Genomic DNA, 15,192 nt, shown 5'->3' with positions numbered 1-15,192 from the left:
AAAGTACCATTTTTTTCCTTGCTTTCTGCTACTTTAATCTTTCATACTGCACGTGGAACTTGTCTTTTAAGCTTTTGTTTTTCCCCCAAGTATTTGATCAGTACAGTGAAATGCTAAACAGGTCTAAGCAAACTGTTTAACCACAGTGTTGGTGTTGAAGGATCAGCTGGACTAACATTTCTTGGGAATAATGGAGTTTAGCTGGTGTGCCTTGGGGCTGAGGGGTGGCAAGGTGCTCATATAAAGGCCCTTCTAATACTATTGTTTAAGATGACATCTGAAAAGGAGCTTTTTGTTAAATAAAACCGAGCATTTCTTGTTTGCATGATTCCTGGAGCTGGGGCATTTGGGAATGTGCTAACCATACTGATTTTGCTGGTGGATACAATTGTACAAATGCTTTTCTCAGATCTCACATCTGAAGGTAAGCTCTGCCCTGTACCAGCCTGAGGTCTGTGCAAATCCAGGCCAGTGACCAGAGCTGGTGGCCAAAGGGGCATGTTGGGCTGGGTGTGAGTGACTGTGTGGCCAACACTCATTACATAATGTCAGGGTGTTTTTCCTGTGCTCAGCTTCTGTACAGGATGTTACAAAAAGTCCCTTATTTACACAGCAGGCTGAAAAAAGTTGGTGGATGTTGTCATAGCTCCAGTGAAAATAATTTTACCCCAAGGAGCCACTAATGTTGTGTTTCTGGCCCAATAAGAGGCTTTGAGCAAGAAAAAAAAGGCAGTTCTGCATGTGGTTATTGCATGCATAGAATCAGATCAGATCCCAAAGGATTCTTTGCAAGGTTTTCTGTCTCTTCCCTCCTGCAGTCCTTGCAGGGGAGAAACCCAGAGCCCAGTGGAAGGGGTGAACATAGAAAATAATATTTTTCAAGCTCCTGGACTAGCTAGTGAGCAGCAGGAGCTCTCACAGGAACGTCTCCAAAGCAGTCTTAGTCTGGGCAAGCTTGTCATGTTGCAACTTGTATTCAGGTGATAATTTATCCGGGGCCAGGGCTCCACTTGCTCCTGGCATAACTCCACAGATGCCTGGAACAGGTTCTGACTTGAAATTGTTGTGTCCACAGCTCAGAACTGGATGCTCAATCTGCCCATGTGACTTGTGTCTGTATTGTTTTGGCACTTTGTAGGAAAACACCCTCTCACCTAAGGCCTGGCTCAGAGGATGTCCCTTCCTGGGGACTCCAGTCACCGAACTTTGTGGGAAGATTGTTAATGCTGAGATTTCCAGTATTGTATTTGAACTTTAAAGGCAGCATAGCATGGCTACTGGGGTTGACATGAGGCAGCAGAGCATAACACCAGAACCTTTTTGAATGCTCTCTTTACTTGAATCTGCAGAAGATGATTCATTGCATGTAGCTCCAAAGGTAGCAGAAGCTTAAAAACTGGCCAAGAAAAGGTAATTTACCACTTATACCTTTTCTTGAGCAATTTGAGATTGGAGAACATTGCTTTGGGGTAATTCTCCTGGTCCCATGTTTGCCCTGTGCTGTATGTCTGTGTGGAGTTGCAGGTGGGTTTGCAGCTCAAAAAACAAAAAGTTAATGGAACAAATGGGTTTTTTGGTTGGTTTTTGATTTTTTTGGGGGGGCGGGTGTTTTGGGGTTTTTTGTTGTAGTTTTGTTTGTTTCGGTTTTTTGTTGGTTTTTTTTGTTTGTTTGGTGTTTTTTTGGGTTTGTTTTGTGATGATTCATGATGCTGGCAGACAGTTTTGGACACATTACTCCAGCTATGAGGGGGGACTGCATTACAGAGTAGCTGAACTCACATGAGGTTCTGTGGCTCCTGCTTTTTGCTTAGTCTGAATTTTATTGCCCTCTGCTATTGAGAGTCTGAACCCAGTTGTTCAGCCTGTGCTTCTGTTTTCTCTTTTTTCCTGGGTTCTGCATGCTAATGTTAGCAAGACAGTATTGATCTCTTCAGAAGAGCACATTAATTTTGCATTTGCCTATCAGTCAGCTGTGCGTGGGTGGTGATAATCCCTGTTAGTCTTTGGACTCGCTTTTCAAATGTCAGTCTGTGCCATCAGTGCTATTGCACTGCTTAGAAACAGCTTTTTAGAGACAAATTTCATGTTCCTTTCCTGCACCAGTTCTAGGAATACAATTGTGCAGCCTAGGTGGGGTCAGGCTGAGATGATTTCCCCAGCTGTGGCAGGAGATCTTCCCTGTCTCTCAAGAATATTGTTCCTCCAGCCTCTCTAGTCACAGTGATTGCTGCTGCTCTTCTTGGAGTATCTCTGACTGTTCCCTGCTGGAAGGGGAAAGGACCTGAAAGGTGCAGGGGGCACCTTTGCTGCTGGGCTTTGGGTCTCAGCTGTACTTATTGAAAAAACAAGTAGCTTTTGTTCTGGGGACATTTAAGCGCTTCCTTAGGGCTCCCTGGGAGTAGTGGACTGCTGGCTTTGATGGGTTGAGAGCTTGCAGTAGGCTTGTGGCCTTTAGTTAGGACTTTAAGGGAGTTATTTTGGTGGTGAAACTTCTGGATCTGATGAGCTCTCCTCGGCTCTGCCTGGTGCTGTCAGGAGGGCAAGGGATACTAACCCAGTGTTTGTATGCTTTGGAGGTCCTCTGGCTCTGCAGCTCCTGGGAGCTGGGAGAGCTGTAGATCTCAGATCTAGATCCACTTTGAGGGTGATCCGTGGCTGCCTGGTTACCTGTTCCCCTTTGGAAGTGCATTTTACCATCCATTGGGCAGCCTGGTCTTGTGGTCAGCCCAGCTCTTCCAAAAGTTCTTGGGCAACCCTGGGGAAACTCCTTCCTCTGTCTCTGCCCCTCTCCCTGTATTGTGAAACCCCTTCTGTCTGTCTTTTGATCCTTAAATAGGAAAGTTTTAGTAAAACCATTCTACTTCAGCTGTCAAGAAAGGAGTTGAACAGCTTCTGGAATATTTGTGCTCAGACCTTATGAAAAGGAGGTACAAATTGTGGTCAGCACTGTGTAGGAGTAGTTCTGCTTGTGGGGCACTGACACAGGCTTTGCACAGGGGATTTGTAGTCACAGGACAGAAGTTCTTGACTGGTTGCATATTTGAGGCAGAAAATAGTCTTGCCACTTACACACAAAGCTGATGCTTCCCATCATAACTTGATTTTCAGTCATGTGTGGGCAAGGTGCCTCATTTTTGTCCTGAACAAGTGTGCTCTAGAATCTTCCTTTCCCCACATGGCCAAGTAGAGGCTTGCAAAAATAAAATGCTTGGAAATCTCTGCTTTGGCCATGCATTACTGAGCAGGAATGTCTGTAGCATTAGGATGTGGTTTGTGTGGTCTGCTCTCAAAGGGGATTTCTGAGGGAATGCTGGCTTTTAGGTTTTCTGCTGTTGGTTTGCAGCTATAAGCATTTTTTTCTTATTTCTGGTGCTGACTGTTGCAGGTGGGAAGTTGCTCTTGGGAAAGCAAAAGCAGGTGTTCTCTTGGATTTAAGTGTGAGAGCAGTATGGTACCTTGGAAACGTTATGATTTGTAACCAGCCTGGATTTCCCAGGCAAACATCATCTCGAATCAGCATGATCAATCCTGCAGCTTTCTCTGTGCCAATTTTACCTTCAGGGAATGGCTGTCCTTTTTAATGATTCATTAATTTTATCAAACTGCATTCCATGGATTCAGCTGGCTGGGATGGGGGAGGATCAGGATTGCATTGCTGCTGGGAGTGTGAGGAAAAACCGGAGTGCCAGGGAGGAGAGGGTGTGCGGTGAGTGGGGGGATGTGTGGGGCAGCTCTGCCCTGGTGCTTGAAGGCAGCTCAGCTGCACTCTGGGGATTGGTTCAGTGTGACACTGTTGAAATGAGTAGCTTTAGGGGGGAGCAGCTGGGCAGGACCTTTTAGGGGTTATGGGTGATGATCTTCATCCTTCAGGGCTGCTTCCAGGGCTCTGGTGAGCGGGAGAACTCTGCACCACAGCAGACTCGGTGCCTGAGGAGCCCTAAAGCCCAAAGAGGAAGGTCCTATTCACACACTAGCACAGAGGGTCACAGACAAGACACGTGCCCACATTTCCCTCCCTTAATTTGCTGCCCGGGCTCCTCCCTCTGAAAACCTCCAGATCCTCTCCTTGTGCCGACTCCAACCCTGTTACCTCTCAGACGTTTTATGCCCTCAGAACTAAGGACTTGGGTTTTATTTTATTTTACTTTATTTTCTTTTTATTTTCTTTGAAAGGTTAAAGTTTTTTTTTTAATGAATGTGTTTCCCCATTGTTTCCTTCCTGCATGTTGACCTCGTACCCACTGTAGGCATGACAGCTATTCTGATGTCAGCCGCCGGACTGCCCGTGCACCTCACCCGTGTGCCGCAAGCTGCCAGCACCCATAAGGCCACTAAAAAACACAGCTCAGTTAAGGAGGGGAGGAAAGTGTCCAAGAAAGGTAGTTCCTGCTCAAACTCTGATGTTTGCTTCCATCTCCTTTTCTTTATCTCTCTGCCCTCCTCTTTTCCTTTTGTTTCCCCCCCCCCCCACCCTCTTGGCTCTTCTGGTTTGATTGACGATGTTCATCCCAGTGAGGGGAGAAGCAGGACATGTCTCCCCTGACCTGCAGCGTCTCTGACAGGCTGTAAAATACCATGGTAAAGTAGGTGTGGTCCTGTGGTAGGTCTGCTTGTTTCCACACAAAATTAAAGCTGGAACAGATCTGCTCTCTGCATGTCAGACTCCACCAACTTCCCCTGTGATCCTGCTACACCCTCTTAGGGAGTGTCCACATACCAGGACCTTCTGAGTTGTTGGTGGGACAAGTCCGAGAGCTGAGCAACCATTACAAAGAACATCAAATCCGTATGTGCTCTGCAGAGAAGGTTTGCTTGTGAGCCATGTTTGTCATGATTGAGTCATGGGATGACAAGGATCTCCCAGACAAGCAGGCTTCTGAGTCATGGAGGGCTTTCAAGGGCAAATTGCAGAGGGTTTGTTCTCTCCACCTGAGTCTGGGGTGGAAGGGAGTGGAGTGGAGCGCTCTCAGGTGGGCGTGCCCTGGCAGGAAGGGATGGATTACCTCAGCTCTCCTGCTGGGCAGAGCCACCTCCAGGGTAGGGCCTTCATTTCACCTCTTCATACCTCACTGGCACCCCTCACCTTTGCAGAGCCTGTGGCTCCCAGTTTAGAGCCTGGATCCCATCCTTGTGTAGCAGGCTGCAGGGGTAGGTGTGACTCCAGCCTGGTGTAGCTGTAGAGGTTGTTTGCCAGCCCTGGCACAGGGATGTCAACCACCACCAAACCTACAGTGTGTCCCCCTTTGGATAAGCCAAGTGGGGACTGGAGATGTTCAACACAGAGATCTTTACCTTTAAGAAAGGGAAAAGCTCAGAGGTGGGGAGGAGGAGATACCTGCCTTCTGGGGAGTTTGTCGGTACCTTTTTCTCTCTCCTCGGAGTCCATGAAGTCCAAAGCTGTCTGAAGGAGGCAGGAAGGAAAATAGAAATTAAATGAGGAGGGAGGTATTTTGTGGAAATGCATTGTGGAGAGAGCTGTGAGAAGGAGTGAGAGAGCAAATGTGGAGTAGGATGTGTGATGGAGGGGGAGGAGAAAGCAGGGGCGGCAGGAGAAGCAGCGAAGAACAGGAGGAGCAAAGGAAAATGGGAGGTGAAGGAGAAGAGCTGAGCAGAGGTGGGTGGCAGAGGGGCTGGATGAGGATCGTGCTCCATGCAGCCAGCTGGCAGAGTGGTGGGGTTGTGTGGCTCCTGGTGCTTCATTCCTGGCACGGGTAGCATCCAAGGGCAGGAATGAGGGCTGGGTGGTGGGAATGCCCTGGAAACAGTGCCAAAAGAGAGCTGTGGTGAGGCCACGCCCTCCCATAGAGGCACTGGCTTGCCCCTGTCGCTGGAGGAGCCCAAAACAACGAGGGCCAGGCCTGCAGTGGTGTTGGCCACCTGCTGCTGGTTAGTGACATGAAACAGTTGTATTTAGGTCATGGGGTGGCCACAGACACAGCTTGGCTGGCTGCTGCCTTCTCTGTAGGATCTGTTGGTCCCAGGTGCTGCTCCGCTCGAAGAATCCAGCTGTCCCTGGCACCGAGGGGGTGGGGTGCAAACACCCAGGATGCTGCAAGGCTGGGATGTTAACAGGACAGCAGGATGTGTCTTGTGACTTCTGAGCTGAGTGCAGAGAGCAGCAATGCAGGGCATGGAAAGGGGAGTGGGAAGAATGGGACATGGGCTGGGAGGTGAGAGCAGCACACACCACGCTGGGTGTCCATTGGGTGTCCTCTGGCTGTAGCTGTGCACCCCACCAGCATCACTTTTTCCAGTTCCTGCCCCAGGGCAGGCTGTCACCTCCCTGCCAGCTCTCCAATGCCACCTGCTGGGGCTGGGACACCTGCAGAGGAGCGGAGAGGCAACACCAGTAGGAGGGATGGAATGGGAAAGGGGTATCAAGCATCTCCTTCTCCCATCCAGCATGACAGGATTTGTCCCAGCTCTCCTCTTCCTGCCCAGGATGTGCTGCAGAGGAGACTGCCACATCAGCCTTTTCCCACACTGACCCATGAGAAGGGGAGTATTTCAGTGGTTTAGGTTGTTAAAATCCTCCCTCTTATTTTAAAAAGCAGGATTCCTGTTGGTGGGGGCTGGAATGCCAGTCCTGTGGAGTGCCTCACTCCTGGGATGCAGAGTGTGTTCAGTCCCTTCCAGGAACAAGTTGTTTGTACAGCACCCCTCAGGGCTTAGGAACATTTTTCTGCAGTGCAGGTACTGAGCCTGACTTCTGGCCAGACTGTTCACTTTCCCTTCACAGACCCTGATGCTGCCAACAGAAATGGGCTTGGTTTGTGCCCTGAATTTCTGCATTGCGTGTTCTTTCCCACATCCTTTTAGGATTTTCCATCATGGAGAGCTCAAGCAAGAGCTCTTCATCCAGGACTAGACCCAGCATTACACTGACCACAACCAGCTGGTGGTGGGTGCAATGTGCCCCTCCTGAGCCCCTTCTCCCTCCCTCCTGCTGCTGCCAACCCTGGTCCCACACGGGGTGAGGCAGTGCTGGTAGAACTGCAGCTGGCTCGGTGCATAGCTGGGTGTGTTAAACAGAGGCACTAATTAGTCAGGACTCATTAGCATGTTGCTGCTCTGGCAGGGATGTCTCTGGCACAGCCAGGTGCTGCAGGGCTTGGGGAAGCCGTAGTCTCTGGGCAAGCTCTGTGCTCTCCATGCTGGCACAGGGCTTGGCAGCCTCTGCCATCCTGATGGATCGGTGCTGCCTTGGGATGCTGCAGCTGCTGCCTCGTGCCAGCATTGCTGGCTGGGACCTGACTGCTGTCCAGGAGGCAGGAGGGCAAGTGCCTTGTCCTGCTCTCTCCAAGTGCTGCTTGTGCATGGAACTGGCCACCACAGAGCTCCCCAGCCTTTCCAAGGCTCTCCAGGGGACTGCTTGGGTCTGCTATGTCACTTGTTACCCACTTCCACCTGGTGAGGAGGTTTCCCTGCACATCCATCCTCTCTGGGATAGGCAGTCACTGCAGGTGCTGCAGTGAGGAAGGAGAGGAGCACGCTCATCCTTCCTTGTCATCCACCTGCAGCTGGATCTGCAGATTGTGCCAGTGCTTATGGGATGGGTGGGAGCCCCTCAGAGCTGGGAGATCTTGCTGTTCCCCTGGGGAAACATCTGCTGAGGGAGACGGGCTGAAAAACCAGGGATGCTCTGTATTTTCCTGCTGAAATGCAGGATATGGAGAAATCTATAGACACGGCCTTTACAAATCCAGGGAGCAGAGGTGGTGGGAGCTGGTGTGACTGTCCATGACAATACCTAGGAGCAACCAGTGTATGGCCTGCAGAGGGTATCAAAAAAAGTCTGCTGGAAACCATATGGCTTGTTTTGGGATGCAGAAGGAGATGTTACTGCTGCAAGCATTTGGTTGCTGAGCAAGGATTCAAAACACATCTGTTAAATGTTACCCGTGGAACAAGCAAGCAGCTTATTATCTACAGGGAGGAAGGGGAAGCATTAAAACAATTTGATATTCCTCTCTTTGTAAATGAAAGAATGGTAAACATTCTTTGGCATCCCAGATAAATCCGTAGCACAGCACTGGGCCAGCTGGTGATAAACGGCACTGGTCGATTCTTCCAGTCCATTTTCAATCCACTGTTGAATCCAGAAAACTGGGAACTGAACAGGCTTTGATGATCCCAGGGGATGGCTAGAACAAAGATTTGCAGGCAAAACATTTTTATGGAGTAAACAGTCCTGTAAGGAAGTGATTCACGTGCTGGAGCATATGTGGCTCGTGCTGTGGTCCCAGCTGCCTCCTGGCTCCCCCTGTGCTGCTGATTTGTGGCCAGCCAGACGTGCTGGTCAGCCCAAGGAGGGCTTTGCTACCCTTGCTGAAACAGAGCTCTTAGCATCAAAAGGCTTCTTTAGGACTGGACACTGAAATCCTTGCAGCTGGGGATGGCTTTTCTAAAGCATCAGGGCTGCCTGGCCCCTTCTCTCTCCAGGCAGCCTTGGTGTCTCTAAATGCATTAGAGCATTGTCACAGCAAAGTGACAGGGACAGATTGGAAATGCCACAGTGCAAATCCATCAGGTGTGGGTCTCCTCGGGGTAGCTGAGGGCTGCATCACCTTCTGCCTGTTTGGTTCCTGGTGAAGTGGTGTAATGCCCAAAATCCCAAGAGCTTTCCTGTCTCACTCTTACCCAACTCTGCACCAGAATTGTCTCCTTTATTGATTCCATTTGAATGAGCCTGGCCAGTTCTTGGGTGAGTTATCTTTTTGTTCCTTGAAGCTGCTCCAGAGAAAGAAAGTCATGAGGGATTCTGTGAAAGGAGCGATCCCCCACCACCCTGAATGAGCTGAGCTGCTCTAAAGCTGCTCAGATCTGCTGTGCAGGTGGGAGCAGGTGAGCTGGGGCTTTCTGCCAAGTGCTGGGCAGGTGTTGCTGATGGTGTAACACACCCTCTCTGCTCCCTTCCCTCACTATCTTCACCTTGGCTGTACATCTTTTTGGCTTTGCTTTCTCCAGCCCAAAGCCAGAGGAGACAAGAAGGTCACTTCAGAAAGAGCCACCTGGAAATTCAGGTTGGGTGGAGAAGGATTTGGGGGTCTGTCTGTCAGGCAGCACAGGATCCACAGGGATGAGAGCACAGTGATCATCGTGGAAGCAGATGAAGTTAGGGTGGATGGTAGCTAGTCCTGCTCACAGAGTTCTTCCTAAAACCTGTGGAGCAGAGGAAGTTGAAGCCTCCATCTCCTGTAGGGCCATGAAGGTCTCCAGAGGCTGATTCCAACTGCCACAGGTGGAAGGTGCTGGCCTGGAGTACGGACATCACAGAACACTCGGCTGGAGGGTTGCAGGCACAGTGGGCTGGGACAGCTCAGACTGATCACATCCCCTCCAGGCTCGTTCCTAGCTCTTGATCTGCTGCATTGCAACAAGGTCCCAGCAGAGAATTCCTGGACCTGTTTCTCTCCTTTGGAAAAGGCAAGACAAGGAGCCACATTCCCTGTGAGGTCTGGTGCTGAGGCCTTGAAGCAGCTCCTGGCACTGCTGAGCCTTTGGCCTTAGAAGTGGAAGCCTGAGGCTTGCCCAGGCTCCTCCCTGTTTCCTGCTCTTGAGGCAGTTCTTGGAAATGCTTTTCCAGGGGATTTTGGCCCCTGAAGAGGAAAACACCCACTTCTGTGTTGTTCTTTGGCTCAATGCTTAATCCTGTTGCCACCTTCCTGGCCTGGGATCTCCAGAGATTGATCCTCACAGCTCTGCTCTGCCTGAGATGTCAGGCATCCCTCCTGCTCAGCACTGGCACTTGAAGTGAGCATCCCTTCACCTCCTGGGCTCCTCTTCTTGCTCTGTGTGCTCAGTCATCCTTTCCTCCTGCTACTGCTGCCAGAAATCATGTGTTTCAGGATGGCCAGGAATCCCTTCTGAAAATAACTCATCTTAATGACTGTGTTTTCATTTAGGAGAGTCCAGCCCTCAGTTCGTCAGTCATCTTAGCTAAAGGATGTTGGTGCTCTGCCTTGCTCTCTTCCACAGTGTTCTAGGGAATGAGGGGCTTCTACCTGGTAGAGGATCTGTGCCATCCCAGCCTCAGCCTGATAACAGCACCTGTGGCATGTGAGCAGTCCTTCCCCTCTGCTTTGGGTTTGTCTCTCTATGAAAAGTGGTTATCCAGAAAATAGCACCCCCTCCTTCCTGCTCATGACAGACATGGCTTTTTGGGCTGGAATAATAGCTCCAGTGGCTGTCTCTTGATGTGCAGCTTTTTGAACCACTGAGGCAATGCTTGTGAAGCCTCTATCTTCCCTGAAAGCCCCAGAGTGGATGGGGAGAACTGAGGATGGGTCATGCAGTGCAGCTGCAGCTCTGATCCCTGGCTGATCCACATTGGTGATGCTCTGTGTCCTGGGAGCGTGAAGTTGGGAGCAGCAGGACCCTCTGTGCTAAAGCATCCACCTGGACAGGATGGAGATTGGAGAAGGAAGAGCTGTGCCTTGGCCACCCTGTTGGTCACAGCCCTGCTTTCTCCTGATGGCCCTCAGAAGTGGATTCAGGAAGGAAGGACGAGGTTCCCCCAAACCAAGTGACTGATCTGTCTTCTGCCTCCTGCTTGTGCAAATGTTTCCTCTCCCAGGCTGGTGGAAAAGCCTGGCAGCTTCTGTGGCAGGCCTGATGACTGGTAAAGAGCTCCCTCTCCTCTCACCCAGGGCCAGGTGCCTTGTAGAGGCATGGGATGCTCCCTGGCTTAAACCAGGCCTTGCTGGGCAGCTCCTGGAGGTTGGGCTGGGAGTTGAGGTGACAGTGGATGCACTCAGCGGTAATTTGCTCTTGGTGTTGTGTGATGTTTGTTGCTTCATCCCATAATGCCTCCAAGAACCAGGCTGCTGGGGCTGGTGGGCTGCTCAGGTGCCTGTGCCTGGGTGGATGGGACCAGGGATTGCATTTGGGAAGATGCAAGGATACTGTGTCGTGGTGCAAATAGGGTTCATGTTAAAAGCTGGTTTGGTTCACATACCTGGTGACTTGCACTGTGCCTTGCCAGGTATGAGTGTGTGGAAGCTCAGGAGAGAGGCCACTGTTTCATGTTAAGGATGTGGAGCTCATTGTGCTGTTTTCAGAACAGGGCCTGAAGCTCGGTGTGCTGCTGGGTTTCCTTGTTGGGCACTAGCTGGGGTGGTGGGGGAATGCCTTTTTTTCTCCTTTAACAACAGTCTGTGTGATCCTCTGTCCCATCAGGACTGATGACTTTGGTCCCAGCTGGCTTCTGGGTGGTCACAGAAAGTCCAGCTGGGATGTGCCTGGTGCTGCTTTGGGGTGTGTGGGGAGAAGTGAAGCACCCCAGCTACAGGCACTCACAGCCCTAGTGGGAGCCATTGCTGAAAGCAAAGCCTTTGCTAGGCTTGTAGGGATCTGTTGGAGCGGCCTCTTCTCCCCCTCTAACCCTGACCTTTCTCCTTGGCATCCTGGCCAGTGACCTGCTTGTCTCCCTTCTTTCTAGCTCGCCCCACACGTGCCCATCGTACCATGCAGTGTCTGACTTCTCTCTCTCATCTCTCCTTGTGCAGCCACACCAACAGAGCCAGAATCAGTGGTGAAGAAGTACCTGGAAGAGCTGAAGGGCACTCCTGCTGATGAGGTAAGAGGACAGTGAAGCAACTCTGGCTTGCCCAGTTCACTGGGGTGCCAAGAAAACCACAGCAGTGCCCAAGGACCATCCTTCCTTGGGTGTCTGGTGTGGTACATGGTGCTGCTTGCAGTGGCACTGTTGATAAGAGGTGGAGAGTCCTCAGCACTGTCTGAAATCCACATGTGACAACAGGTGACTTGTCCTCATCAGAGGACTGTGGTGGAGGCACAGTGGGGGTTGAATAGCTCATCCTGGCAGTGCCTCTACATTTCCTTTGGAGGAAAGAGTTTGGTTCTGGTCTCAGTGCTCAGAGATCAACACTGGAGATCAAACCCTGCACTGGAGCTGCTCTGCAGAGAAGCAGGATGTAACCATACTCTTCCTTCTGACTGATGACAGCTCTCCACCTCCTGGACAATGCAGGAAGTGGAGTGGGGTGGTACCAGCCAGATAAGGAAACCTGTCTCTGTGTCCTTAAACCTCAAAGGGAGGGATTAAAGCTGAAAGGAAATCTTCCTGAAGCATCTCCTTGGTGTGTCAGTCCTCAGGACCAGCCTGTGCTCACACCACGTGGTGGTTTCTCCTCTAGGACTGCATGATCTGCATGGAGAAGCTGTCCTCCTCCTCAGGCTACAGTGACTCGTGCCAGTCCAGCACCATCAGGCCAGAGGCAGTCGGTCGCCTGAGGAACTGCCAGCACTCCTTCCACATGCTCTGCGTGCTGGCCATGTACTCCAACGGGAACAAGGTACTGAGCTGCCTCATCCTCACCAGGCCCCTGTGTGCAGGTGGCTGGGCTGTGGAGCTCTGATGTGGCTTCTCTCCCCTGGCAGGATGGCAGTTTGCAGTGTCCCTCCTGTAAAACCATCTACGGAGAGAAAACCGGTACCCAGCCCAAAGGGAAGATGGAGATCTCCACTTTCCCCCAGTCCCTCCCAGGACACAAGGACTGTGGGACAATCCGGATTGTGTATCACATCAGCAGGGGCATCCAGGTGAGTGCCCAGCACGCTGGCAGACAGCACAAGCTGTGAGAGCCTCCCAGAAAAGTGCTGGGATCTAGGGCAGCACCTCTGCTGAGCAGCCTGTGGTGCCTGGAGCCAGCAGCTGCTATGGCTCTTCTTCAACATGTGAGGATCTCCTCCATCAGAGATCTTTGCCTGAGCAGCCCCAGCTGTTCACCTGCAGTAAAGTCTAATGTCTGCCTGAAGCAGGGAGGAGACTGCCCCTGATCACAAGGTGGGAAACATGCCATGTTCTGGTTTCACAGCCCACGCTGGTTTCAGTGGTAGCAGTGAACTTTGAAAGATTTGAGCTGTGTGGCCTTTCTAAGGTGTTACCAGACCACATGGAAAAAGCTGTGGTTTGGGGCTGTCTCTCACCAGAATTTAAGTAGATTTTAGATCTGGCTTTGTATCCTAGCATGAGACTGCTTTTGGAGGATCTGTAATACTCACATGTCCCAGAAGAACAAGCCGGACACATTGTACTCACCAGCAATACCTTGCTGCCTCTACGTGGAAGAGCTGGTTTGGGATGGGCCTGTGTCAGATTCTGCTGCTGAGGGATTGTCCAATCCATATGATGGATATGTCCATGACAAGTGTGTCTCATCTCTTGCAGGGCCCCGAGCACCCCAACCCTGGGATGCCATACACAGCCAGAGGCTTTCCTCGCTATTGTTACTTACCAGACAATGAGAAGGGCAGAAAGGTGAGATACCACATCCTGATAACATTGCCTTTCTTGGGTTGTCAAGCTTCTGGCAAGCTGCATTCGTGGCACAAGTCTCATAGCTGCTGCTCTTAGCTTTGTTTTTCCTTACCCCCTCTAGGTCCTGGAGCTCCTGAAGGTGGCCTGGAAGAGACGCCTGATTTTCACAGTGGGCACCTCCAACACCACGGGCGAGAGCAACACGGTGGTGTGGAACGAGATCCACCACAAGACTGAGATGGACTCAAACCTGAGTGGCCATGGCTACCCTGACCCCAACTATCTGGACAATGTGCTGGCAGAGCTGGCTGCCCAGGGTGTCACCGAGGACTGCCTGGGCCAGTGAGCCTCAGGGGCCACCTAGTGCACTTATTCCTGATGCCTTAAGTTCCTGTGTCTGACCACCCGTCACACTGAGCAATAACAGTTCCGTGGGAGCCCTGCCCACTCTTCACATTTTTGGGGGGGGGGGAGGGAGGGAAGGATATTTTTGTAGAAGCTGTGCTTGTGTCTCTGGGTGGGATTGATGGCTGCAGCCAGGTGCAAGCTGGGATGAGAGTCCTGAGGTGACAGATCCCCTGGGGAAGGCAGGACCTTCCTTTGGTAATGCCTGGGGACAGGATGGGAGAGGAGAGTGCCTTGCTTCCAATAGGCTGCATGGAAGCCAAACAAGGTCCTCCTTTTGGGACACCTCAGCTCCCTGTGTGAGGCACCTCTTGCCTCCCTCCTGCCGTGTATGTCTGCTCGGTCCCAATAAACTCTTCATTCTCACAGCATCTCCCTGCTCTGCCTTCCTGCTGCCTCAGGGCTTGGGGTGCCTCCCCCTCAGAGGCTCTCTGTGGGGAACCAGCCAGTTCCATGGAGCCATGGACCATCAATCCAGCCAGGAGGGAGGAGGGAAAAGACACACATCTTGGTGGAGGCAGGACACTGGTCCCAGGGGTCGTGGTTCCAGCCTGTCCGTGCTTTGGCCACTGAAGTTTGGTGGTCTGTGGCCGTGGTGTCAGCAGAGGTGACTTACCAGTGTCCAGCCTGTGGGAAGTTGCACCACCCTGCTCTTGCTGTGAGCTGCCAGCCCCACTCCTCTCATCCCGAAGATGAGAATCAGAACATTTCCCTCTCTAAGGTGAAATGGCAGCAATTCAGTGACGCCTGTGCAGGGAGGAGCTGCTGTGCTTTGTGCTGCTGCTGCAGGGATGCTGGTGCCACCAGCTGGTGATGGTCACCTTCCTCCCAGCAGCCCAGGTGCCAGCAGTGATGCTCTGGCTGGAAGCACGTTCCTGTTCTGGGTGCTAGCACCTTGCAAATGGGATATTGCCCCAGTCCTGGTGGCCTTACTGTACATTGTCCCCAGGCTGCTTATCACCTGGGAGCTGATACCTTTTGAAGAGCTGTTTCTGGCTCTTCCCCTCCCTGTAGCCACCAGACCCAGCTGCACATTAAATCCATCTACTCCATCCCTTTGGCACTGGTGCCATGTGCCAAATCTGGGATGTGGCTGGGCTTTGTGGCAGCTCTACCCTGACATCCTCCTGGGACCAGGACATCCTGGACCAGCTGAGGGGCACTTTGCTTCCTGTCCTGCCAATATAAAAATTAAAGGTTTTTCTAAGCCATTGAGGGCTGGAGCTTTCCCCTGTGTCTGTCTTGTGCTTGCAAGCTCTGAGGGGAAGCCCCTCAAACATCCAGTGCAATCTGGTGATGCTGCAGGAATGGCAGCTCCTTGGGAGCTGCAGTGAAGTGTCTGTGCTGCTAAGCTCTGCACGAGTGGGCTCTGTCTGCTCCTCTCCCACCCTGCTTGCGAAAGGGCGAGATTTTGAGTACAAATCCCTGGATCATGTTGTCCCAGCCATCCAAGCAGTGAATTGAAGCAAAAATTGAAGCAGGGTTCACTCAGCCCTGTGCAGAGC

General features: G+C 51.6%; 1 protein-coding gene across 4 annotated transcripts in view; it reads left to right on the top strand.

Moving 5' to 3' along the window:
* Positions 1–14,053, top strand: part of DTX2 (deltex E3 ubiquitin ligase 2) — a 35,451-nt gene extending 21,398 nt beyond the window's left edge. For 3 of the 4 annotated variants that reach the window (XM_069033141.1, XM_069033142.1, XM_069033144.1), the window contains 6 exons: positions 4,248–4,379; positions 11,508–11,578; positions 12,159–12,317; positions 12,403–12,564; positions 13,193–13,282; positions 13,404–14,053. In XM_069033141.1, the coding sequence (XP_068889242.1) occupies positions 4,248–4,379; positions 11,508–11,578; positions 12,159–12,317; positions 12,403–12,564; positions 13,193–13,282; positions 13,404–13,628 (839 nt within the window). In that variant the 3' untranslated portion in view covers positions 13,629–14,053. The remainder of the gene's footprint in view (positions 1–4,247; positions 4,380–11,507; positions 11,579–12,158; positions 12,318–12,402; positions 12,565–13,192; positions 13,283–13,403) is intronic. The other variant, XM_069033143.1, reaches the window with a different exon arrangement.
* The last annotated feature ends 1,139 nt before the right edge of the window (positions 14,054–15,192 follow it).

The sequence above is a fragment of the Aphelocoma coerulescens genome, chromosome 19, assembly GCF_041296385.1.
Source record: "Aphelocoma coerulescens isolate FSJ_1873_10779 chromosome 19, UR_Acoe_1.0, whole genome shotgun sequence".
In the NCBI taxonomy this organism is placed as follows: domain Eukaryota; kingdom Metazoa; phylum Chordata; class Aves; order Passeriformes; family Corvidae; genus Aphelocoma; species Aphelocoma coerulescens.
The sequence above is the reverse complement of the archived record's forward strand: the minus strand, read 5'-3'. Positions and strand labels throughout refer to the sequence as shown.